The 26,021-nt window shown below is 32.9% G+C and overlaps 1 protein-coding gene across 3 annotated transcripts in view; it reads left to right on the top strand.

Annotated features, from left to right (window-relative positions):
- The window catches only part of Galphao (G protein alpha o subunit), a 45,646-nt gene that overhangs the window by 10,775 nt on the left and 8,850 nt on the right, over positions 1 to 26,021 (top strand). For all 3 annotated transcript variants that reach the window (XM_076327470.1, XM_076327471.1, XM_076327469.1), the window contains 4 exons: positions 3,039 to 3,520; positions 11,555 to 11,597; positions 13,104 to 13,245; positions 15,801 to 15,961. In XM_076327470.1, the coding sequence (XP_076183585.1) occupies positions 3,403 to 3,520; positions 11,555 to 11,597; positions 13,104 to 13,245; positions 15,801 to 15,961 (464 nt within the window). In that variant the 5' untranslated portion in view covers positions 3,039 to 3,402. The remainder of the gene's footprint in view (positions 1 to 3,038; positions 3,521 to 11,554; positions 11,598 to 13,103; positions 13,246 to 15,800; positions 15,962 to 26,021) is intronic.

Genomic DNA, 26,021 nt, shown 5'->3' with positions numbered 1-26,021 from the left:
ACCGACACAAACTTATTAAAATTACACAGTGTGTTACAGAAGCGTGGAGAATTCCAATTGGTAAAAACATAAATCGTTAACGCCATTCTATCAATTGAAAGCTCTTCTATCATTATGACACACTGTCCAGTTTTTACATGTTCTGTATTGGCCATCTGTATCCAGATCAATGTCTCAATTGTTAAGAGAACTTAACACTGGACCTACCAAATGGGTCAATTTAATCTGTTCCAAACTTCTTTTTAAAATTACTTAATCATTAACGGTGTCTTTGCCTACAATATTTCTGGACAATTATCGAAATAGACAACTACTGGTACTCGTAAATTAATAAATCCTCTCCTCGTCTAACTTTGAAGATACCTATGTGGCCTGATACAAATAGGAATACGTTCACCATTGTGAAGTGTTTAGTGTTAATGAAAGTAGGGATGGGATTAAGCGTACCGCATAAATCTTCTTTTTATGAATCCTATTTTGACGAAACGAAACTTGAGTATTAAATTCGTTAATATGCGTTAATATGTACTAAACTCAATCTCGGTACTTAAATGTGTATAGTATGTTGGAGCTACCGAAGTACTAGAGTTTGTTGGTGAACGATAATTTCAACAGGTGATTCACTTGTTGTTAGTTTCTGCGTGTTGTATTCTATGAGATTAACGTAGAGTGAGTGATTTAATTTGTAAGATGTATATATAATAAACAAGAATAATAGCACTGGCTTTTCCTTTGCTACGAACGAGTTTGATCGTCAAAACAGTTACCGATCGTAAAATCACGCGATACGGACTTCAGCTTTGCCACGCAGATATACATACGATTGCTCTCATACATGCAGTCAGTCTCATAATACTACAGTCGACTTAAACTCAATTGACCGTTCAAGATCATATCCCCTACTTTGAACCGTGAATCACGCCAGAAACAACTGCCACTCTTACGCAATGCTAGCTTGTCTCTTTAAGGCTATATACATATACATACAAGTAGGTTCTCTTTCGATAGGACGATACATGTGGCATCCTATTCTCCTGATATTGAAGCAGAGGTGTTATAAATTCCTAAATTTCAATTTCTAAAGTCTATGGATAACCGAAACAATATTGCGGATGAGTAAGATAATAATAAACAGACAGATTTAACTTAGCAAAGATTACACAGGCAACACACATTCTTGTCATGCACTCTTATATATCCAAATCCACTTACATCCCTACAGATCCTCACTTGAGACTAGAAAAATGGAGAGAGACTATGTTCCTCGCAGTAGTAATGGGAAAGGGTTGAAAAGACCGATCAGATTTTCACTCATTGGACCGATTATAGATTATGGAGGTAACTCTCATGAGATTCGTCAATTTTGTCACAGTCCTCTGTACCAAAAAATATAATTGCTTTTCCCGCTCCGTGACCAAATTCTCCAGAAACAAGGGTCCTATTCATTTAGCAATGTAACGTCAGGATGCTTACCACCTTAATCTCGGTTGCCGACCGGAGCCATGTGTTCACACAAACCATAGGCAAGTGGCACACACGCTGCTACTAGTATATACATGTGTATACATAAGCATTCAATGTATAGTAGCAACAGTTGTTTAAGGATATTGCAAAGAGTAAGATTTTCACAACTGCTTCTTACATTTCAAAGCAAGTAGTTGTTCAAAATATTGCCCTTTATAATATACTCTCTCAGATAATATAGAAACGATACACCAGAATCGAGATTCAAACCAGGTTCGATCAACATTTTACTCGTTCCATCAAAACGCTTGCAAACGACTGGTAAGTCAACGTTTGTGGTGGGGGAGGAGTCAGGCCGAGTTATTTTGTAACTTTATTAATTACCATTTTCCAAACATTTGAAAAATATTTGCTTCACAAAACTAAGGGAACAACTGCGACGTTCTCTTTCTTGGACTCTAGTATTTCTATTCTACAAATGCATACATATGTACATTCTCCGTCTCTGGTTTAGGCGATAGTCCCACCTATTCGTTCACTACCTCAGGGAGCTTATTAAAGTCGTCGGATAATAGAGTTTGTGTTTGCAGATTGCGAAATGCAACAGGGGATAGAATGGTGAGGTAATCGAATTTCAAATAGTATAGTGAGGTAACCGAACCCCAAGTAATATGGTGGAGTAACCGAACTCAAATAGTATGGTGGGGTAACCGAACCCCAAATAGTATGTAGGGGTAACCGGACCTCAAATAGTATGGTAGGGTAACCGAACCCCAAATAGTATGTTGGGGTAACCGGACCTCAAATAGTATGGTAAGGTAACCGAAGCCCAAATAGTACGGTCGGGTAATCGAACCCCAAATAGTATGGGTAACCGAACCCCAAATAGTATTGTGGGGTAATCAAACCCGAAATAGTATGATGGGGTAACTGAACCCCAAATAGTATGGTGGGATAACCGAATTCCAAATAGTACGATGAGGGAACCCCAAATAATATAGTGGGGTAACCGAATTTCAAATATTACGGTCGGGTAATCGAACCTCAAATAATATGGGTAACCGAATCTCAAGTAGTATGGTGGGGTAACCGAACCTCAAATAGTATCGTGGGGTACTCAAACCCCAAATAGTATGGTTGAGTAACCGAACCCAAATAGTATGGTGGGATAACCGAATTCCAAATAGTACGATGAGGGAACCCCAAATAGTATGGTGGGGTAATCGAACCCCAAATAGTATGTTCGGGTAACCTAACCTCAAATAGTATAGTATGGTAACCGAATCCCAAGTAGTATGGTCGGGTAACCGAACCCCGAATAGTATAGTGGGGTAACCGAACCCCAAATAGTATAGTGGGGTAACCGAACCCCAAGTAGTATGGTGGGGTAACCGAACCCCAAATAGTATAGTGGGGTAACCGAACCCCAAGTAGTATGGTGGGGTAACCGAACCCCAAATAATATGATGGAAATAACTCTTCGGTGGCCCTGAGCGGCCAATTGAATTTGATCTCGCTATACGCAGAGATACACGGAGAAGCACTCAAGGGAAACGTGAAATCGTTTGTTTCAGAGCTAGTGCTCGCGAGAGGTTCAACTCGTCCCAGGGTGGCGGTCTCCGTCGGCAGAATCGAAAAGTGGCGTGCGTCGTGGAGCAGCTAGTGAGAAAACGCCGGTAAGGAGTCGCTCGAGGCAGTTCGTTGGGGAGAAAGACGAAGACGACGACGACGACGTCGAGGAAGAGGTGTTCGAGGGTGGCGGCGGAGGAGACGAAGAGGAGGCGGCGGCGGAGGAGGGTGGCGAAAATCTCGAGGCGACTCCTGCGACGCGAGTCGCGAGCCGAGGTCAGAAAGAAGCTAGAGTAACGGTTCTGTTCTGCGGAGGAAGGGAGGATTTAGAGGTTGGTGGTGGCGTTTGTGAGGGCAACCTGTGGCAAGATGGGCTGCGCCATGTCGGCGGAAGAGCGGGCCGCGTTGGCTCGTAGCAAGCAAATCGAGAAGAATTTAAAGGAGGATGGCCTTCAGGCTGCCAAGGATATCAAGCTACTGCTGCTTGGTGAGTAGTCTTACTACCTTGCTCTCGATTCGTATTGTACAGTAACTCCCGCTTTCAAGTGACAATTTCTATACCGAGTTTAACCTCTTCGTGAACAAATTATTTTGCTAGATCTTTACCTACCAATCCCACTATAGAGGGATCTTCCGATCATGTTGCAGTGTTGTATCACTCGGGAATTTAATTATGAATATTTCTCTTCAATTTTAGCTATTATAACTTTAAAATCTGTTTAAAAGTAAACATACGTGTACGCCAGTATCCTTGAAGTGGTTAAGTAACGGAATCCGTTTATCTTTCTGTTTACGTTTACGCAGTACGACTTCGCACATCGACCAATACGATCGGTGTAGTAAATCTAATAAAAATAAAAATTTATATATTTTTCATTACATAGACGGTGTTACCAACTGATTCGTATGTTTCTCCCGATGACAATATGTCCAAATAGGACTTTATTCGATTTATCTTTAATTGTATGTAAAACGAATCGTTTAAATTTTCGTAAAATTTCATTTATCGAATTCTTCTAATACAATACTTTCTCGTTATTGTGCTATTTTGCTCATTCTTGGTGTATTCACTTTTATTACCAATCCCCCCCTTTTGAGTAAATTATCGATCTCGATTTTGTCACTTAAAAACGGAAATTACTGAACTTTGCAACGTAATATAAAAATAACGTTTATCTAGGATAACATGAAAACACTTTACGTTTATAACAAGGGATAATTTAGTTGATAAAAAATATTTCACGTTCGAACAAAGGTATTTTTGTTATATTTTGTTATAATATTCTTTGAATCCTATTCTTGTAGAATTTTGGTATTTTATTTCGAATGAATTACAAAACGGAGTTTTAAAAAATTGTTCAAATAGCAAAAAAATTGGCAATCGTTGAAAAATCAATCCTAAGAGCTGTGGTGAACGTAGCAGATTTTCTTATTTGGGCATGTTGTAATCTTAAATGTCAAACACAGAAGAGAAGAATTTGTTTTGCAAACCAATACTGGTTGATTCTATGTGAAATTTTTAAAAAATAATAGTACAATAATAGTTTTATCTCATTGTAGAAGGTTTAACGAATAACATCGATTCTGATTTATCAAGCATCCATTCTTTTTTTTTCTTAGAGAGTGCATTTAATTTTGACATAAATTTTGATGGTTCGTGAATATTTAGTCAATGAGCAAACCGTAGTTGATTATCACATATTATTTATTTCTCGTTACAAATTGGTATCCAATTTGAGAGTAACTCGGTGGAATGTCATCGTAACAATAATATTCGATATCACTGATTTTTGTTGAATTTACAAGCAGCCCACTTTTCAAGCTCTCTGCCTTAACAAATTTCTCTTGAATGTCAGGAACCTGTCATAACACTTATGTCAAGTTATTCTAAAAGTTTCCCGACAGTTTGACGTAAATCTGTTTCAACCAGAATTGCTTTTTCGATATTATAATTCAATATTTAGCTCACTAGATTCACTTGTATTGAACTTCATTTGTGAGGGCACTCGAGACATGCTTGGGTTTAATTGTTCTGTTAAGTGTTTTTTATTTTAAATTCAATCTACAATCTAATACAACAATTTCCGCTTTCAAGTGAAGTAAATATCCTATTGGAACTTTTTTTTTTCGTGATATAGTGAGTTTTTTTTTTGCAGTCATTATTTCGATAAGATAAGTTAGTATAAGTGATGCTATTCGATTTTTTACGAACAATGCTCGATATATTACGTACAACTCTGCCGAGTATTCTACCGACATGATTTTGGAACTTAAATTAATTTTTACTTTTGATTATGTAATTTGAAACTTATTGTTTATAGAATATACATTGATACTAGTGAAATATTCCATCAGAGAATTGAACAAGGTTCACACCAAATTCAGGGTACACTTAAATCTGTCGAAAAGATAAGAAGATCAATGATACGATGTTTGCAGGCTTGTATTAACAAGGAAACTTTGCAAAGTGCCGCAGTCTTCCCCTCTCCAGTTTGATAAAACTTCGGTGCAAGGTTATAGATTAGAAAAAGATAAGGAATATGTATTTTCTTTTAGCTGCTGTAACTCAAATTTAAGGGATAAGTCTAATCTTCAGAGTTTTACTCACTAATGTTGTCAAATGATGTTTTTACTTATTAATTATTTGGGCCCGATGTGTACACACGAAAAGGTTAATTATTACATATTTTATTTAATTAAGGAAAAGTCTCTTTCTAAGGGGCTTTCCTAAGGCCTCTTTTTAATAATGAAGGAAAAGCCTGTCTTTAATAATGAAGGAAAAGCTAAACGTAATGGTCGTTAAGACATAAGTCTCAAAAATACCTATATATACGTTGCATGTTCTAATGAAATTTTACTAAAGATTAGAGTACAAGATTTGGAATTGATAGAAAATTAATAGATCTTTATCTAACTTTCATTTCGTAGATGAAATCTATTGGGATTACGGTTTGGATTATTTAAATAATCTCGACAACGATTTTATACGGTTTTTAACTTTTTCTTACAAGGAAGGTATATCCTGTCTTTAGGAGATCTCTATGCATGTGAATCGACACAAGTGTCGAAGAGTCTGAGCGATGCAGATCTGTAACCTGCCCTTTTATAAACACTAGCTCTTTCGTGAAACCTTAGTTCCATATAAGCTATTTAATTGCATATACAGTTTGGACCATAGATTAATTTTTGTCCGAGGTTAAAGTTACTTTTCAATAAAACCAATAAATAATACTTGTAATGTAAACAATTTGAAAATAAAATTATAGTATAATAACAATAGGTGTACTAGTTTGGTAATGGATTAAGTTTCATTAATAATGATAAATCAATCGATAAAGTATACGAGGCTTAAAAATACTAATCATAACGATTCATAATAATCAACTTTTGGTATCTGCAGCAAGGAGTAAGTGATTCGTTTACCAGTGTGTAAATAAAATAATATGCATTTTTTAAATTACAGTGTTTAAAAACATATTCCATGAAGGCAAAATAGAATAGGATCATTTTCCTGAATATTTTTCGATATTTTTCGAATATTTCGTTCATTGTTTAAATAATGATTATAAGGCAAACTAATCTTTACCCAATCAAAAGTTGAGTATTTAATTCAAATAAAATTTATCGCTAACTCCGGATTACTCGTTCTGTGCCCGGATTAAACTTTTTATAAAACAATGAAAAGTTTACAAAAAAATTACATCGGGTAATCCAATTGCTTAATATTAATCAATTTTTACGAAAATCAATTAAATATGCCAACAAAGCAGTTTGTAATTGTTAATTATTTTTGTACATTGTTGCTCAATATTAAGCCTTACCGATTAATGATTTTGTAGATTGAAATTTATTTTTGATAGCGATCATTATCGCTTTAACAAGTAGTAAGTGAAATAAGTTAAATTAACTTTTCACTGTGCTCACACATTCAGTTTCTGCTCGCCTTACTGCTTATGTATAATGACTCATTTGAATAACACGACATTCGTGACTTTAAATTAATGAAGTGCATTTTAATTACAGTGTAATTATTATCACAAATGTGCACTTGCAAATTGACACCTTTACATCAATTACGTGTATTACTTTTGGAGGAATGAAAGGAATAAAAACATTAAGTTTTCGAAAAATATTCTAATACATTACTCTTCCTCTTTAGGGGGGTAATGTTTCTTTAAAATTATCGTTTGATTTTCTATTAAATTTATTAATAATTTTAAGAAATATAATTGTGAAATTACACAAGTGTAGAGAAATTCTAAATATATAAACATACAATCATTCAATTTCTAAAGTTTATTAGGAAATGCGAAATCGGTAAAATTAATAGGAACAGTTAGTTAATAATGAGACAAAAAAACTAAATTAATTCTCATACAGAAGGAACAACGTGCATTTCTCGACATAATTTTGTTGTAGAAACCCAAGTGACTCTTAAAAATTGATTTAATATCAAAATTTAAAAAAACTTGTCACATGTATCGATCAAAAATACTCGACTCGAATTGTGTTCTTAGATATCTGACAAAATTACTACAATATAGATTCGATATTGCATTGTAACATGTCGTTTAAAGATGGTCCCAAACCAACGACAATTCAACTCTTTACAACTATTTAATTGTACTATACAATTTAAAATAATTTGATAATAAACAATACGATTAAAATATTGCAATAGAAATTTATACAGTGATATCGTTGTACAATAACGGTGGAGGACCAAACTATTGCAGATTTTTCGCGAGAATTCGGTTAAAATATTCGTTTTCGTAATTCCAGTATCTGCTTAAAGCGGAGATAAAGAATCTCTGGTTTTCTGGTCGGCATTCAAACCGAGATTATTCGAGAGAAATCTGGGTCCTGTTTATTGGTGTTACCAATGACGTCATTCCTTTTGCTTGCGTCTTCTCCGAGTATTTTCATCCCATTTATGCTGCAGGAAACGCACGCGATCGTTTTCTCTCTGACTCCTATAGATATCATTCTCTAATTCGAATGCGTGTGAAATATTTGCAAACCGACAACAATGATTCAGAAACAAAATGACAAATAGAAGAGGAATTGATGCTTGTGTTGCAATAAAAGTTCTTCAGAAGATTAACCTGTTCAAGTCTTTTTTATATAGGTACATATATTGTTTTCTTGTGTCTTCAATAACATGAAAAATGCCAGTACACATGATAGAACACTTACATGTAAATGTTACAATATTCTTGACCCTACATTTTCCAAGACTATTTTCAATCATTTACATAACAATGATGTTAACGTAATAGGTTCGCGTAAATTTCAACGTTTGTTCGTTTCCCAAAATATCACAATATTTAACTTTGAACAAAATATGTAGTTACAAAACTTTATTGTCACAAAGTCTCATTGTAAACTATGCTACGATATTAATTTTCAAAACGAAAATGCCAATATTACAATTACAGCTATATTATAAATCTAATTAAAATAACTGTTCAACGATAACAAAGGTAAACAATACACTACAATTACACGTATTAATTAATGAATGATAAGTGTTCCTTCACACTTACATATACTCATTACTCAACTTCACTATACATATGTTTACATCACTTTCGTCTTCTGCAACTCTCGTGCAATAAAAAATCCAATGTTACAATCGGCAGTCGGGTGTCTTTGACCCTTTCGCGACGACATCAGACGTGACTAGGTCACCACTGTACAGTAGTTAGAACATTACAAAGTTGCGGGAAAGAAATAATGAAAATTGCACTCTCTGTAACAGTTTGCGTGTGAAATTTATGCAATTCTACGAATCTAATGTTTGATGGAAATACGAATTAGTCAATATTTGGAAATTTAAGTAACGGACACTTAAAGGGGGCATTGCAAACTATGCTACAATATTAATTTTCAAAACGAAAATGCCAATAAAGGGGGACACCACTCTGAGACGTGAAAAAATGGATAAATTTTGCGAATTTTTTTTCCAAGTAGTTACTAAATGAAAAATGTAGTCTTTCTCAGAGAATATAAATGTAACTTTCAGCTTCGTTTTACAATTGTTCGAAAGTAAAAATCGTACAAAATGGCGAAGTTATTCGCTATTCCCAGAACCCCTTTTGGTGAAACATTGTTCGTTGGTCGTCACAGTTGACAAGAACTGGAAGTATTGAAATAAAAAAATATTGTCGATTCGTAAATTAGAGACTATTATCTAAAATGTAGCTTACGATTTTTCGAAAATTGTAATAATTGTAAAAATGGCCGAAGTTTGAAGAAAAAATAATCATTTTTACCCCCAAAAAATGACTTTAAACGTTTATAAAAAATTGAATAATTGACATATTTAAAAAATCGTACACTACATTGTAGAATACTCTATGCAGAACATCTCTATAAAATTTGAAGTAAATCGGATGTGTAGTTCCGGAGATTTCTAATTTGAAAAATATAGTTTTGCGAAAAACGTAAAACGAGTTTATTTATCACTGAAACTGCGCTAAATGTTAAAATATCGAACAATCTTCTTACGTAACATTCTACACGCTTGAAACTTTAAGAAAATAAGAAAAAAAGAATCGAATTTTTTCGACTCGTCGGGGTGGTGTCCCCCCTTAACCGACGATCTGATATCGGTGAGAGTGGACGTAGGATTGCATGATAAAACCACGATCGTCGAACAGCTCGCATTAATTTATTAGGCGCGTTAGCGTAAGTGGCATGCGAAAAACATGACGGAAGTTGAGTAACAGCCAATTCGATCAAGTAGAATTCGACCGTTCTAGTCGATCGGCAGAAGTAGAACGTAGCTCTAAGTGCGAGCGATTCGAAGCACATCGTTCGGGATGAAAGAGCTTTTTAAAAGAGGGGAGACCTGCCATCCATAAGCAGGAAAACAAGTTCCGCTGGCACACTGTGCCATCGCGTCATTTCCGGTCCTGAGCTTCCGCCTTAAGCGCCGCTTTTTTATTTTTCCCCGTTTTGTATATATTCTTTTATTTTATTTACGTTTAACGATCAATTTGCGCACGAATCATAGGTTACGTAATAATTCACATACTGTTTCCTTAAGCCTCACTTTTTTCCCCCCGTTTATTGTTTATATTTTTTTATTTTATTTACGTTTAACGATAATTCCACGCGCGAATTATAGATCACAGAATAGTTCATATATTGTTTCCAGTTGTAATAATTATTTCTTTCTCCTTATTGAATCATTTCCCTGGTATTGGAAAATGATATCAATGGATGATATTTTTTTTTTTTTAATTGTGTTATTTATTTTTAAGATTAACGGTAGCTAAGGTAGTGGAAAAAGGTACAATAATGGATGACCGTAACGATCACGTACGAATTTATTGCAGTCACTCACACGATCAAGTACTTGATTAAGTTCGATGATTTTCGCACTATTTCTCTGTAACGAGTCAATAATTTGGTACAGTATGTGATGTAGTTCAATTTGTCGTTTCATACTCGTCTTTCATACAGAAGAAACAAAAGTATAGATTGCATTTGAAATGAAATAATATGTTCCGACGAACCAGACGACTTTAACTTCGAATTTTTAAAAAATTTTAGTTAACCACTTAACGGCCGCGCCAAAATTAACCCGAGCAATATAGCCGCCAGATAAACAAGCGAAACCATGTTCAGTGACTAAAATAGTAAAGTGTAAAAAGAAAGAGGAATATAAAATTTAAAGCAGACACTTTTAAATATAGTTTCGTAACTGCTTTTAAATATTCAAAAGTGAAATAACTAAGCTTTGCGTTTTTTATACCGACGATTGAAAGAAGCTTGGCAGAGCAATAGTTAGGTATCATAATCATCGAATACGAAGGATTAATCTTTTTTCTTTATTGAAAATTAGTCAATTACTGAATACACTATCTTATAAAAAATGTTTTGTTCGTTGCGTTGGAACCAATAAATATGTAATTGATCACGAAATAATACATTGGTATAGAAGTTTTAATTGGTCACTTAGTTTTCGAGGGAAACAATTTTTAATATGAAACTATTATTGGACGTATGAGCAAACTTGATTCCTTCAGAACTATTTGACTATGTACTCGAAGGATTTAGTTTATATTTATTACTCAATTTTTAATGACAACACGCCTCTTGGTTGTTCCGTAACTTGCTGTAAATTCTGTATACTGTATACACGTATTACTTTAAACGATATTAATCGAACAAATTTTGCACTATTACGATTTCTTATTGCACTGTTAGTGTGTTGGTGTTACTACTATAAGTATTATAAATGAATATGAGATAATATTATATACAATTATGAATATATTTCTATCGACACCATTCTGATGAATTTTATGTTAGGTACTTGCTTTGAAATTCTCCGATAATGTAATAATAATTATCGATGTAAATCGTGTTATCTTTTAAATATTATTAGAATGATTCGATGCAGATATCGATAAGCTCAACTTTTTTTTCCAATACGTAAAATGCAAATTTTACTAAAAATTTACATTACGTCTTTTTGTTACATTAAATGCAATATATTTTTATGTTTCAGGTGCCGGCGAGTCTGGAAAAAGCACCATTGTTAAACAAATGAAGTAAGTAATTATAAATAATTTTCTATTAGATAAAGTATGAAACGCTTTTTTCAAAATATTCTATTGCTCTACGGACCAAAAGAGTTTCATACTAATATTAAGTAGGGTTGCCAAATGTACTCTCTTTTTGATAATCTCAAATGGTGTACATAAAAGACCTCACTTGATGTTAAATATCGAAAAATGACGAGTAAATAAATACAAAAATTGAGTGCTGCCAGCGAAATTTATCGAAAGAAAAACACTAATTGTATTTTGATTTTTAATGAATATAGTTCTGTTTACATAATTATTCAATTGAATAACCCTCATAAAAAAATCATTTACACACTACTTGTAGTGTGATGTTAGTCGTTTTACGCTTCGTTTACTTCGTAAATTTTAAATTACAATATATTTATAGTATAATTCTTCAAAATTAATTTTTGTATGAAAATAAAGAAATAAATACCTTATAGTATACTATAGTATATGTATACTGCATAAATGTTTAATGTATAATGATGCAAAAATTGGTATCTTTCGAAAATTGTTTTACAGTCTTGTATTTAAAAATAAAACACGAAACACTAATGGCTGTTAACTTCATTAAGGGTATGGTAAATCGGTCGTTCACCTTAAAAAATCAATATTTTCCGTGCTGAAAGAACAGTTGCCGGTAAAACGTGTTTTAAATTCTATTTTCTCGTCAATGAACCCATTCATGACGTTCCATGAACAAAACCTCGTGTATTCAGCCGCAGACAAGATTTCTGGAATGCTAACTTAGTATTTGCACGAACGAAACATTATAATTTCTTATTTGTAATTCTAATTGTTAATACTTTTGATTTAATATTTTATGAAGCATCATTTCGCTCAATATCACGGTAAAAACACTTTTCTTTATGTTTATAACATTTTTTAATGTTTTCAACATGTATTATAAAACGAAAAAAAAATTATATATAAATATTATTTTCTTCTAATTACTTTTAAACGTCACATTGTTATAATATATTTAACGACGTTTTATTATAATTGATCTTGTTATCTTTTTAATAAACAGATACTTATTGTAAACAAAAGTACAATGATTGAAGTAACATTTCAATGAATGAATCTTTTTATTATTGAATAAAATATAAAATTACTCTACATATGTGAAATATACAACTATAAGTCAAATATTTTAAAAAGATAATGACTTTATACTTATATTATACTATTTGTAGTTCTGTTAGATTTTTATTATTTTTTACAGTTTTCACGTGTATAATAAATTTGGATAATGCGAAGTATGGAAATTTAGTACGCATGTTCGTACAATTTCTAAAATTTATCAAGAATGTACAACAATTTTGCACTTTATTAGAATCAAGTTTATTAAACGTTTCAATTAGCCATTCAGGCAACCCTCTTGAAAAAGTTAAGTTGTCAATGTTACAATACTATTAATGTTGATCGTTAGTAGTAATCAGTTTTATTGTACGAGACTTGACAAGCATGTGTCGTTTATTTGTGCAGAATAATCCATGAAAGTGGATTTACACCCGAAGACTTTAAGCAGTACAGACCTGTAGTGTACAGCAACACGACACAATCTCTAATCGCTATTCTCAGATCGATGACGACTTTGGGCATCAGCTTTGCGTCCAATGAACGAGAGGTAAATGAAATTTGCCTTTGGTAACTTTTATTTAAAGTACTTCATCCTAACGAATATATATACGCCGATTCATATAAAGTGACCGATCGAATTATTTTGTAAACTTAAAGAATTAGAAAATACAATGTCTTAATAAAAATGTTTTGTTTAGAGAGGGACAATATGTATAAATATGGTCTTTTATATAGGCAGAAATGCTAAAGACATCTGAAGGCCAATTTTGTTCTTTTTACGTAGAATATTCTGTTTGTTATAGTGGAATGAGTACAATAGAGTAATTAATTTCCAGAGTAGAATTATTAAGAAAATTGTAATCTTTGTATTACTGTATCGTGTCTACATAGTGTTATTCCATAAACCAACAAACATGTAAACAATGATTTAACGTTGCTTTAGGAGTCAAATGCGGAAACTCCTCGTTAATACGACATAATTTTGCCTCGATAAATACTTCAAAATAGAATTATCGTGGAATTTCTGTTTTTTAACGACCATTAGATTTAAAAGAGTGATACTTTCTACTTTCGTTCTCAAATGCGTTACTCTACCGAGTGCCACTATAAAAGAACAAAATATTATGTTTAAAAAATAAAGTTGACCTTTAAATGTTTTCAGCACTAATATCTACAAATGTCTCTCTTTGAACAGCTTTCCTTGTATCTTTCCAAGTTTCAGAAATAACTCAATTGGCTACTGTTTATAAATCACTGTGTATTCTACCTACATTTCAAAAGACATCTTAATATCATGTATACCGCGTCAATTGTATTATATCATGGGACGTATACCATTTTCATACTAATTATGTTTTTTCACTATTATAAATATTGTAAACGTTAAAAGCAAAACTATCAATCGCTATTGTGTGGGGTGTATTCGCTCCACGAAAGTAACCATAAATCGGTCCGGCTCGGAACGCGTTAATGGAGAATTCTGTACAGAGATTTGTAATTATCTCTGCAAACCACGATGCGAATTGAAGGCTAAGGGGCTACTGACTGAAGCGAGTCAAAAATTATCGATGGACTGAGCACTTGAACGATCGATGCGCATCTCGAGGCGGTTCTGAAGCACCCTCTTCAGCATATTTACCGATCGTGCAGCATTGCGGCTGCGTCGTTTACCTTAGAGCCAATAACGAGCCCTCGCCTCGAAAACAAGTACGAGGGGCTGCCTCGAGTACCGATTGATCTGACTTTTCAAACCAGTGCTTCTCAGTTCGATGCTTCGTCGTGCTAATATTTATGGTTTTATTTCTTTTATTAGAGTTATCTATTCGTAATAACATCTTCTTGAAACTGACGTATATTTTTTACATATTTATATTTGAAGGGAAACGGTTGAAATTTATTTTTATCCAATCAACGATACGTCCTTTTTAATTATCTTCAACACTATGCCAACTTATACGCACCAAGTATAACATTTCGAACGATCTTCTATCGATTTCATTCTTGTTTAACTCTGGAAAAGATACACGATTTGTATCAACATGAACCCCTTGCCCTACGATTTAAATTTCGATAAGGAGTGTCGTAATCAACAACAATTTTTAGTACAACTCTCACTGTCTTCGTGGACGCTAAATTTTCTTTTTGAAGAAGTTGTATAAGGGTTCTTTTTTAATATTTTTAAGAAAATATATTTGAACGTACGAATGTGGCCAAAACTCATATGGTTCTTATGTTTGGCTGCATTTTCTTACTAGTCTCACACGATATTGTAGGCAAAGGTGTTAATGGATACCTATATAAGGTTTTACAAGACCCTAGAATCAAGTTTGTATCCTATCGAGTAAGTTTTTCGTTTAGAGATACATATGCATAATAATTCTTTGTACATATTGTATTTTGTCACTGTTTATAATGAAATAAAATAAAATAAGTTAATGGGCACACAGAACTCCGAAGACCTTAATTCAGGGAAATCTTTCAGTTAAGAACTTCAATAGAATTGTCTTTCTTTACAAAATATTTTCTTAAAATATCATATCTTGAAAACACGTTTATATAGAATTAGAATTGTTGAAATTCAACAAATTAGCGCAGTTATAGGTGTTGGAAGATAAATGCAAGTAAAAATCAAAGCATTTGGCGCACGCGAAGCACTTGCTCGAAGGTTTAGCACAGAAGTGACTCAATTTACTTTTTAATGCCCTTGTTTGCATTTATCATTGTCGTGATGTGATTAAATTAATCACTGAATTTTAGTAGAGAACATTATGACAGAATATACGCGTTATTTGAAACCATCGCGTGTCGACGTTTCTAACTTCAATGCCATTTTTCTCAGAACTATAATACTTCTGTCGAAACTGGCGTTTCTAAAAACTTTAAAATTAATGAACCAAACCTGGCCGAAGTTACTATACACAGATAAAGTAGATTCTATTTTTCATTCTGGGACTACAACCAGTATGATATCTGCAGTTCCTTCTTTCAAGTATACGTTTTGAATTTCTTTCGTATGCGCGTGAAACTTTCAATGCCAATACATTGAAGATTTTCAAAAACATTCCAGACAAGACACTGATCAGTTGGAAATTTGTTCTCTAGACGGACTCGAAAATGGTGTTTGACGTCATCCAAAGAATGGAGGACACTGAGCCGTTCAGTGAGGAGCTTCTAGCTGCAATGAAAAGGCTCTGGGCAGACAACGGGGTGCAGGAATGTTTCGGCAGGAGCAATGAGTACCAACTCAACGACTCGGCGAAATAGTAAGTAGCGCAAAAATAATAATACTGTATGTACCATTTTATATATTTTTCCTTGTTAGAGAAATTTCAATTTAACCACAATCGTATGTGGCATACGTAGATACAGAATTAAATCTTATCAAACGTTTATAGTTTGGTTTAAAATCACTATTACGTTGCTACAGATTACTAGAATTCTTATACAATGTGCTGTACAATGTTTCTTTGACATTTTGACCTCTCATAAATAAATACTTATTATACATTGCTGCAAATATAAATATCCACGCCTCACAGTATTGCGTAACACAGATTACTGTAGTACCTGACTTGTAGCGTTGCTATACTGTTAATAACGCTATGTATCTTCGAGTCAAAATGATGTCTTACAATAGAATATCAATAATTGCAGAAAACGGGGTTGAAAATTCGTGCAAGTACCGAGATTTGTACAATGATCGAGGTAACCAATTCAATAAAAAATTGTCCTGTTTAATCAATATACACTGTCACTTAAAAATATTTGATCTTACATTGAGGGAAACAGGTGTTTGTTCTTATTCGTGAAATAAATGTAGTCGTAACATTAAACTTACAGATATTTTTCTTTTGAATATTAACTTATACAGACGCAGCATAATCGAAACTACACTGAAAAATACAACTACCTAAAAACTTTCTACAACTATTGTTAAATATTCCTTATATTTGTTTGATTTCTACAAATGTGCTAATTGAGAAAAGGGCTAACTTTATTGGGTGCGACATTAGGTTTCTCAAATTGTTTTGAAATTAAAGAGATAATACCATAAAGTGACTAGTATGTTGTGCGTTTGTAAAAATTTCCAAAATTTAATTTTGGAGACGAATTACTTAGAGATGGTCCATTGTCCTACAGGCAATTCTAATGTTAACAAGACACTCTTGATACTCTAGTCGAATCATATCTTACACAGACTGTTAGAGTGTTAACAGGAAAACTGAAAGGTCATAATTCATCAGTAATCCAGCATCTCAAAACATAGGTAAAGTGAACAAGTTAACGCAGTACGTTTTTATCAACTTTGTATTTCCAATGTTTCTTCTTCATTGTCGCGTGATGAGAACGATCCTTTCTCACATCATATCGTAACATGTGGGTGCGAAGTGAATTCTTTTTGATAGTCGTAAATGTACTGCCACGTGGCTGAATAAGAAGAATCCTTCTCTCAAATCGTTAACACTTGATCTCTATCCAAGAAAAACAATGCTCATACTTTAGTGATCTGAGTAGAGAATTGTTTGTTATTTTTTCTTGAAAATTGGACAAAGTATCAGTAATGTTCGCTTAAATTTAAGCAAATTGTAAATTGGCGTTGAAATTATCGCAAAGCATGTCGCGATTTTATCCTAAGAATTGTCTCGAGGCCTTCGATAAGGTAAGAGAATGATCATAGTGAAAGTAAACGAAAAAAAAATAATGTGGAAAGTAAGGGTGGTCAGTCAATCTCGAACATTTCAAAGGAATGCCATACACACCACGATGAATGGATTTTTTTAATATATACGTAATTAATTTTGAGTGCTTTATAAATAACTTGAACTGAATCAAAGTAGTACTTTAAAGCTAGATTATAGTAAATATAAATAAAAATTTATTTATACAGTTTTTACAAACAATTACTGAATGTTCTTTGCATACATGATTTTTGATGCCGAGCAAACTATATTTGTCTTCCTAAGGTTGATGGAAGAATATAAAGTACAACGATATTGTTTACTACTTAATTTCGTTTTTGTAGCTACAAACAGTACAGATGTAGATGATATTTATAATATTAGGTCATACTATAAGTAATGTCGTTTCTTATCGTACTTTAAAAAACTCTTGAATCGCATCTCGGCGATGTGTTTATAGAAACTTCTTTCCATCTAGCTTAAAGAGTGCTCTCTCGATAGTCTATCGGTTGCGTTCAATGCAGTTTAATCGACATTTTTCACTTGAAAAAAAATTTAAAAATGAGCGTGTGCGAACTTCATTTGAGGCATTGTATGCTGTATGAATTTAAAAAAGGTAGTACAACTACGGATACGGTTAAAAACATTTGTGAAGTGTATGGTGAACATGCTTTGAATTTGAGAAAGTGTCAAAGATGGTTTTCCAAATTTCGAAAAGGTGATTTTGACCTTTCCGACGTACCGAGATCCGGTCGACCAACAGCGTTCAATCCTGAGGCATTGAAAGCTTTAATCGAGTTAGAACCACAATTAACTACCGATGAGAGATTAGGTAGTAGCAGCAGTACTGTCCATAGACATTTAATACAATTGAGAAAAGTATCGAATCGAGGAAAAATGAGTATTTTGATTCAAAATCCCAGAAGTTTTTCGAAAATGGAATAAGGTAGTTGACCGTTAGATGGGAAAAGGTCATCGAAACTGATGGTCAATATATCGATGATTGAAAATAAATGTAAGTATTAATTTTTTTCACCGAAGGTCACTGACATTACTTATGGGATGACCTAATACATTACTGTTCTACGTATTTTGGTAGCACGATCCTACCTACGAGTGTAAGGTTTTATCGACTCTTGGCTCAATTCATTTATAAATAACGAACGTTTACTTAATTTTGTATTATTCCAATTTGTAATTACCTTAGTTCATACAATAACTACGTGAAAACCTAACATATCGACTATATAATAAAACAAAGTCATTGGCCAACGATTTGTCTGACGTCGACAGGTGAACATATGTTCCTACCAATTGATCCAATGTATCCATACCACTTTTTATAGAATTATAATGTGTAATAACTTCTGGTTTTTGATCCGACCTAGTAGAAAGTGTTTTATTATTGTGCATTGTACTTTGTAGTGCAAATCACATATAAAATTGGTTATGTTTGGTATTCGATATTCGAAGAATGAAAATATGAATTAATTTTTGATAATGAAAAATAATTTGGTGAAAGATGAGCCTAAAATATAACTATACGGCGGTAATAATTTTTTAATGAAAACAATAGACGACAAGGAAATAAGTTGTACCTAATTCAATACATTCATCTATAGTCAAGTCGAAGAAGTTTACTTGGTTTGTAGGGGAAGTTCCACGAACGAGAACTCCCCACTCGTGCCTTGCTCCTACTGCTCCAGATACCCCAAGCGTAGTATTAGAAACATTGTACGATTTCCATTTCCTCTAGTAATACGCGAAGTTTGTAATGACCCGATGTAATCAAACTTTAATTTCAAATTATCGTGCATTCTTCGTATTCAAAGTTGTAAAATTAAAATTCGATTTGTATCGCTGAATTAACGACAAAACAAGTGTTAGCTTATATTTTTATTCTGCTTACGATGCGTTTGTTTCCATTACTAGTCATCACCAAACAGAGTGAAAAAGAGACAAGTAATAGCCAATTTTCCAAACATTATATATGTATGTATATAATATTTTTCTGGAAAAAAAAGGATATTTCAAAGTTGGAAGTTGAGTTCAAAAGGACGTATTAAAATATATATTACGTATAACTAATAAAATCAAAGATTCATTACTTTTGGAGGGGTAGTGACCTATCATGTTACTCTTTTTACATTTCTTTTTTAAATGTTATTTAAAATATGTAAACATCAATATCCCTTTCTTGTTGTTAATTATTTTTCATAATCGATTAAATTGAAGCATTATATTATATAAAACCCAATAAAAACGTACAAATTAACCGAACGATAGAAAGGTCTAAAATATTTTTAACTTAATATAGTTTTCTAATGTATCGTTAAAATAATTCCAAATTTAATCTAAATTTAATTCTGAACCAAAGTAAAATATTTTGTTCATCTCCTCTGTAATTTAAAATGCTTTCTTCCCAAACCTATCCCAGACCTAATCGTAAATCTAAACCTAACCTAAAATCTTCACCCAATTCTACAACGTTTAAAATGCACTCTTGGGTTTAAATAAGGTTTTTCATGGATTTGATTTCAACTGCACATGGTGATACAATATATAAAAGGTTGTGATTAAAAAGAGTAAACTTTCAAAAGTTTAGAGATTTTTGGATTTAATATAATCTAACATTCTGATTTCAACCCTACCAGGAGTAAAGCGTACTCGGACGTAGTTCGAAGTTTATAGAGGGCATTCTGCAAGGTAACCGATAAGCGTTTGCAGCATATTTATCGTCCTATTCTATGCTAAAAAAGTCCTTTACACTATAGACCTATTTTCATCCGTTATTGAGATAAACATCGTTTAGTCTTAATGTCACGTTCTAGATATGGATGAAGATGCAGACCGTTTGCGATACTCAGTCTGCATCTAAGTTTTAATTAGTTCATTTTTATTCACTGCACACGATATCTGATATATTTTCAAACGTAAAATATGTCATTATTATATTCGTAGTGGTAGTAGGGTTATCATGGTTAAATATCAACTGCGATACCCAAGTTGTAACATTTCTCCCCATTCCATTTTTTATGACACAGATGAAAGATCCAACTAATTTGGATGACATTTAGAAACTTTATATAAAAGCAAAACAATGCAATGAATTAACAGATATTAGATAAAAAGATTATTGTTTTATTATAACTACGTATAATATTTTATTTCCATGTAATTCGATAACGGATTAAAATGATCCCGTAATGTATCTGAACATTTTGCTTTAGAATGATCATGTCATACATATTAAAAAAGTTTGTTGGTTAGCTTGCGGGGCAACCTGTATAGATCCAATTTCGATTGAACGTATGTTAATAAATACATTCCATAATGTATAAAGCGCCATTGAACTTAATCAAAGTTTTATATTAAATTAATTTCAATCAAACATTGTGGGCGATTAATACAAAATACATTGAAAAGTGTGCATTTCTAAGGATTTCAACGTTCTCTTCTTTTTCCCGTGGTTTTCTTCTCTCTTATTTAGGTTCAGCGCGTGTATTGATCGCCGATGACGTCACGCCACGCCCGTATCACGTGGCCTAAAATGGCCGCCGACACCATCCCCTCTTTTTCTCCCTCTGTTACACGTTCGCTCGTTTTCAACCTCACCCCCGACTGTTTCTCCTTTCATTCTGTTACCCCTTCTTTACGCTGGAAATAGTAAGAAAATAGAGTGATACAAGAATGAAAGGGCATAGGAGAGAAGGGAAGAACAATGGGAAGAAAACACTACTACTGTTGAAAAATTCGTAATAATTGGACACTTAATAATTACCAAAAGAGTTGCGAATAAAAGCAGGATTTAAAGGGGAAGAACAGTAGAAACGAAACGTGAATTGAATACATGAACAGAAGAATCCTTTCGTTGTTAATGTGAATATAATTTCATGATCCGATTTCTTAAAAATTTTAACATATGCACATCAGAACAATTTGATTAAATGTCTCGTCTCATCTAGGAATCTTTCTGAATGTAGAAAATTCGTAATAGTCAACTCAACCTAATCTTACTTTAGTATATATGTGCTTCTTAACAATTCAAAATTTATATTGTAGAAAAAATTATGAACCAATACATTCTCTTTATAATTTGTTCATATTGAATACTTTCTGTATCTTGATTCCAAAATTATATAGGATTGTTTATGGAACTGTTCAAAGTCATAACTCAAAATAGTTCGAAGAATACGACATTTATAGGATATATTTTTTTCAAGTGCAATGATGCATGTGCATTCAACAATTGCATTTTTTTTAACGAAATTCTCGTTTGTTTTTTTTTTTTTTTTATTGAAACCCTTGATCATTCTACGCAAAAGAATATGGGGTTGAAGTAATAAGAAAATTGATTGATTCATTATGAGATAATTATTACTGTATAATCAAAATAAAAGTTGAAACACGATAGCGATAGAATGTCATATGGAATCACCTGATATATATCAGCCAATGCAAAGAACGATTGTAAACATCAATGACTGGAAAAGTAAATGACGTACGATATTTTCAGAAAGCAACTGATGATAAAACTACGTACACTGCAGTTGGTGTAAAGGGTGTGTATATTACGTAAATATGGAAGAGATTTCTTAGAAGCGTAACCTTTTTTTTTCTTAGGTGTTGGTTATCGACTATGTAAAATATTGGTATCACAAAAGCTATATGCAACCAACATGTTAAAAAAACATATCCTTAATAAATCTTAAAAAGAATTAATTTACAAAAAATTGAACTTTTCTTTTATCTTTTCTAGTATAGATATACTATACTGTTAATTTTTATTTCGATGCTCAAAGTATGCCCATAGTCTTAAAATTGTTCTGCAAAATGGTTTATTCGAAAGTAAGAAAAAATGGTATTGGATGACTCTCAGTCATCAGTTTTACCAAGTATCACTTCAAGTCGAGCATGTGACCGATGCCACCTCGATCGATGACCATCTTTATCTTAATTTCATCGCGAAATCTCTGAAATCTACCCTTACTGCAGTCCTGTCATGAAATTCTACCGAAATCATTTCACAGAATTAATAAAAAAAAAAAACTAAAGAAACAACATGTCAAAGTAAAGTAGCTTTTATAGACGAGTCTAAATTTAATTATGTCGAATCGAATAGAAAAAGAATTTGATACACTATTAAAGGAAGGAGTGGATCAAGTATGATTTGAGGAGCAATGGCAATAAATGACATTCGTTCAATACATACTGTATTGGACGTATACAGGGCATCGTGTTCACTTAATGATTTGTATAAAAATTGTATTTTTTAAACGGATAATAACCCTAAGCACACAATTCCTGCAAAGAAAAATTATTTCAATAGCATTAATCTAATAAAATGGCCGGTTTAATCGCCAGATTTAAATTCAATAGAAATGCTCTGGAATAATATGGAAAAATTAATTTCAACACAACAGCCATCTAATTTAAATGATTTATTTAACGTAATCTAAAGCATAAATGATATTAATATTAATCGATGTATACGACTTGTAGAGTCCGTTCCACGAAGATGTGCGGAAGTTATTACAAAGCGACAATTTACCAATTTGACTTTATAGTAAATATTTCTAAAATATAATGACAAATTCTGCTATTGTATAAATATAAGGCATATATATATATATATATATATATATATATATATATATCAATATCAGGATGTGTTTCTATTTATTTATTCGCGTAAAATATATATTATTTATTTCTAAAAGAATAGAAAGCATTAAAGTACATAATATTGTATAAGAATATATCTGAAATATAGGAACGCAAAAAATGTCAGTTAAATGTTTAAAAATACTTGTACCTATTTATATACTCGCCACTGTATATATGTATGTAGTTCTCAGAATTGAACTTTGTTCCGAATAAGTGGGAACACGAGTCAAAACAGGAGAACACCACCGCGTCTGTGAAAAAATGTAGACTCGTTAACATTGACATCGTTGGAAAATAAAATCGTTACATAACATAATATTCAACATAATAATGAAATTTGCCGAATGCAACGATTTGGAAAATTGCTCCGAAGTCGCTAACGAGTGGCCTTGAAATAGTTGAATAAACAGCAATATTCATTGCATTCTGCATTTTCAATAATAGTTACGAGTTACGACAGTGTTTTACGAATTGGGTCGAATGCAATTCATGCTAGAAATTGAACGCGGAACGACTACGAGTTGTTCACGAAAATGCTTAAAAAGAACGATAAGAGGCACAAATTGCATCCAGATAGCAAAGATAGCAAGTATTGAAAGCGGGAGAAGCTAGCACGCAAAACAATCTCCATAATAGTCTAGGAATGTTTGATCGACACAACCATTATAAAGATTTCGACTCGATAACTTAACGTTTTCCTTACAACGTGTTCAAATTTTAGAGAGATCGGGCAAATAATTATCGAGATATCGTTTATAGCGTGTAGCAAAATATTACTCTCGACAAAAATGTGTTTAAAGAAAAAGAAGCTTGTTATCAGATTTTATATTAACTTACGATTCAGTGATGCTATGCAGCAGTCTCTACTATTCAATAAAATTCATTTTTAGTCTGCTCCTCCTGGCTAGAGGAACTTTAGAATTTTCTTTTAACTTTCTTTAAGATGCCATTTTTACGTTTTTCGGTATAGTGTTATAGTCGGTGTTCGTCGCGATATTGAGCATAATTATACCCTTCCTTGCGAATCGTTACGTTCGTAACATTGATTGAAAATGCAAGAAGTCAAAAAGATCTCAATTTCAATTATTCTTGAGCCATATGTGTATATTTTGGAGCAAATTGTCAAATCATTGTATATAAACTGTCGCTGTTATTTTGAGAGAATCTTCCGAGACGTCTGTTGGTGCGTTTTTAACTTTTAAATAAATAACAATTTCAAATAACGAATGCAAAATAAACAACTGCATTATTTGAATAACAAATTTCGTATATGTTATTTGTACGATGTAAATGAAAAATTACAATCTCAATTATATAATTAAATGATATTTAACATTGAACGAATAAAAGCTTATTCAAATAACAATCAACCAAGTAAATGCAAATCAATGTAAATTAATCATTCACAATATTTTTTCTAAATCTACTTGTTGCAATATTTACCTTTGATAATAATTTAGAACGAACGACAGAACGGGAAAATTGTACCCAATAATACATATTTAGTGATATTTTTTTGTTAATTTTAGAGAGTTCTTGTATACGAGGGAAGTTTGTATGCGTATCATAAGATCGAAGTAATAACTTCAACGCGACATGCATGAACTGTTTCTAGAGGTAAATGACACTTTGAGTTGACGTTGTAGCCCGAGACGCGATCGATTTTCTTTACGCATCGTATAATTATGATCAATGCCAAAGTTGGATGCACCTGTAGTAAACGACAATTGCCAAAGTTGAGCGCACTTATAACAGGAGCGACTGCTTTCACCTTATCGCGATACGTCAAAGGTTTTATATTGCTTTCCCGGCACATACGTATAGATATCGAACGAATTAATGAATATCGGGTGTTTCCCAAAAATAGCTCGTTATTATTATAGAACAATGAAACGTTACCGAAATAGAGCTACGTATTTTTGTAATTTGTGCTGAGAGAATTACATTTTACCGATTTCGTGCAATATCACAGATAACGACGCAAACAATTTAAAAACTAATCCGTCTTAACAGATTTCTATCTGTTGTTGACGTCAATTGCTATAGACGCCGAGTAGCGTTGTCTGTAATGTTGTCGCGAGCTGTGAGCCAAGCCCCGACAACTTGAAGAACGGATAGAGTTCGTTTATCTCTGACAAAGAACATCCCCAAAGTGCTCGATTTCTGCAGATTTTTAAAGTGGAAAAGAAATAAGGGATACAAATTTTTTAATTCAAAGTTGAGCCTTTCGATATCCATTGTCCGAAGAAAGAAACGAAAACCGATTTTTTTTAAAAAGAGCTGGAAAATAAAAATGTGTTTTGAATATAGTACCACCTTGATAGATGTTTGTCTCTCAAACCTCGACAAAGGTGCACAATATCCCCCCCGCCCCCAATGTTACGTATCCTAAAGAAGTCATCCGATGAAAATTTAATTTTTTATATTCTTTCTTGTAAAATACTGTTAATTGATTTGCAAGATCCACGTAATGAAAATGAGTCCAAACACGATCTTATTCTGAGTATTTTTGGTTACAACAAAATCGATTACACGAAATAGGTATAAAATTTACAAGTACCAAAATTCATACAACGATTGGATTAACCAATTCAATAAGAAATTTTGTTTACACGGTACATGTGTCTCCATTATTTATACTTACTACTATCGTTATTTCCACCGCTAACTTCAATCATTCTTAAGTGACTACTCCTTTACTAGTCAACGCAATGCAACGAACAAGGTTGGATTTATCGAGGCCCTACTGTACATATACCCAGGGGTCCATTAATCCTTGCCATTTGAGGGGAATACAACACTCCAAACGCGTCCCTTTCTCTTTCTCGATAAACTTCCAGTTGTTGCACGATTGAAACGCTAGATGGTGTTACTTAAACTTATAGGTTATCGTTCGAACAAATGGATTATTATTATTTATCATACGCATTTCATAGAAATAGTTCTGTAGGAGGAGTCAATTAATTTTCATTTGGTT

Source organism: Ptiloglossa arizonensis, chromosome 2, assembly GCF_051014685.1.
Source record: "Ptiloglossa arizonensis isolate GNS036 chromosome 2, iyPtiAriz1_principal, whole genome shotgun sequence".
Taxonomy (NCBI): domain Eukaryota; kingdom Metazoa; phylum Arthropoda; class Insecta; order Hymenoptera; family Colletidae; genus Ptiloglossa; species Ptiloglossa arizonensis.
Note: the sequence above shows the minus strand (reverse complement) of the source record. Positions and strands in the feature narration are given on the sequence as shown.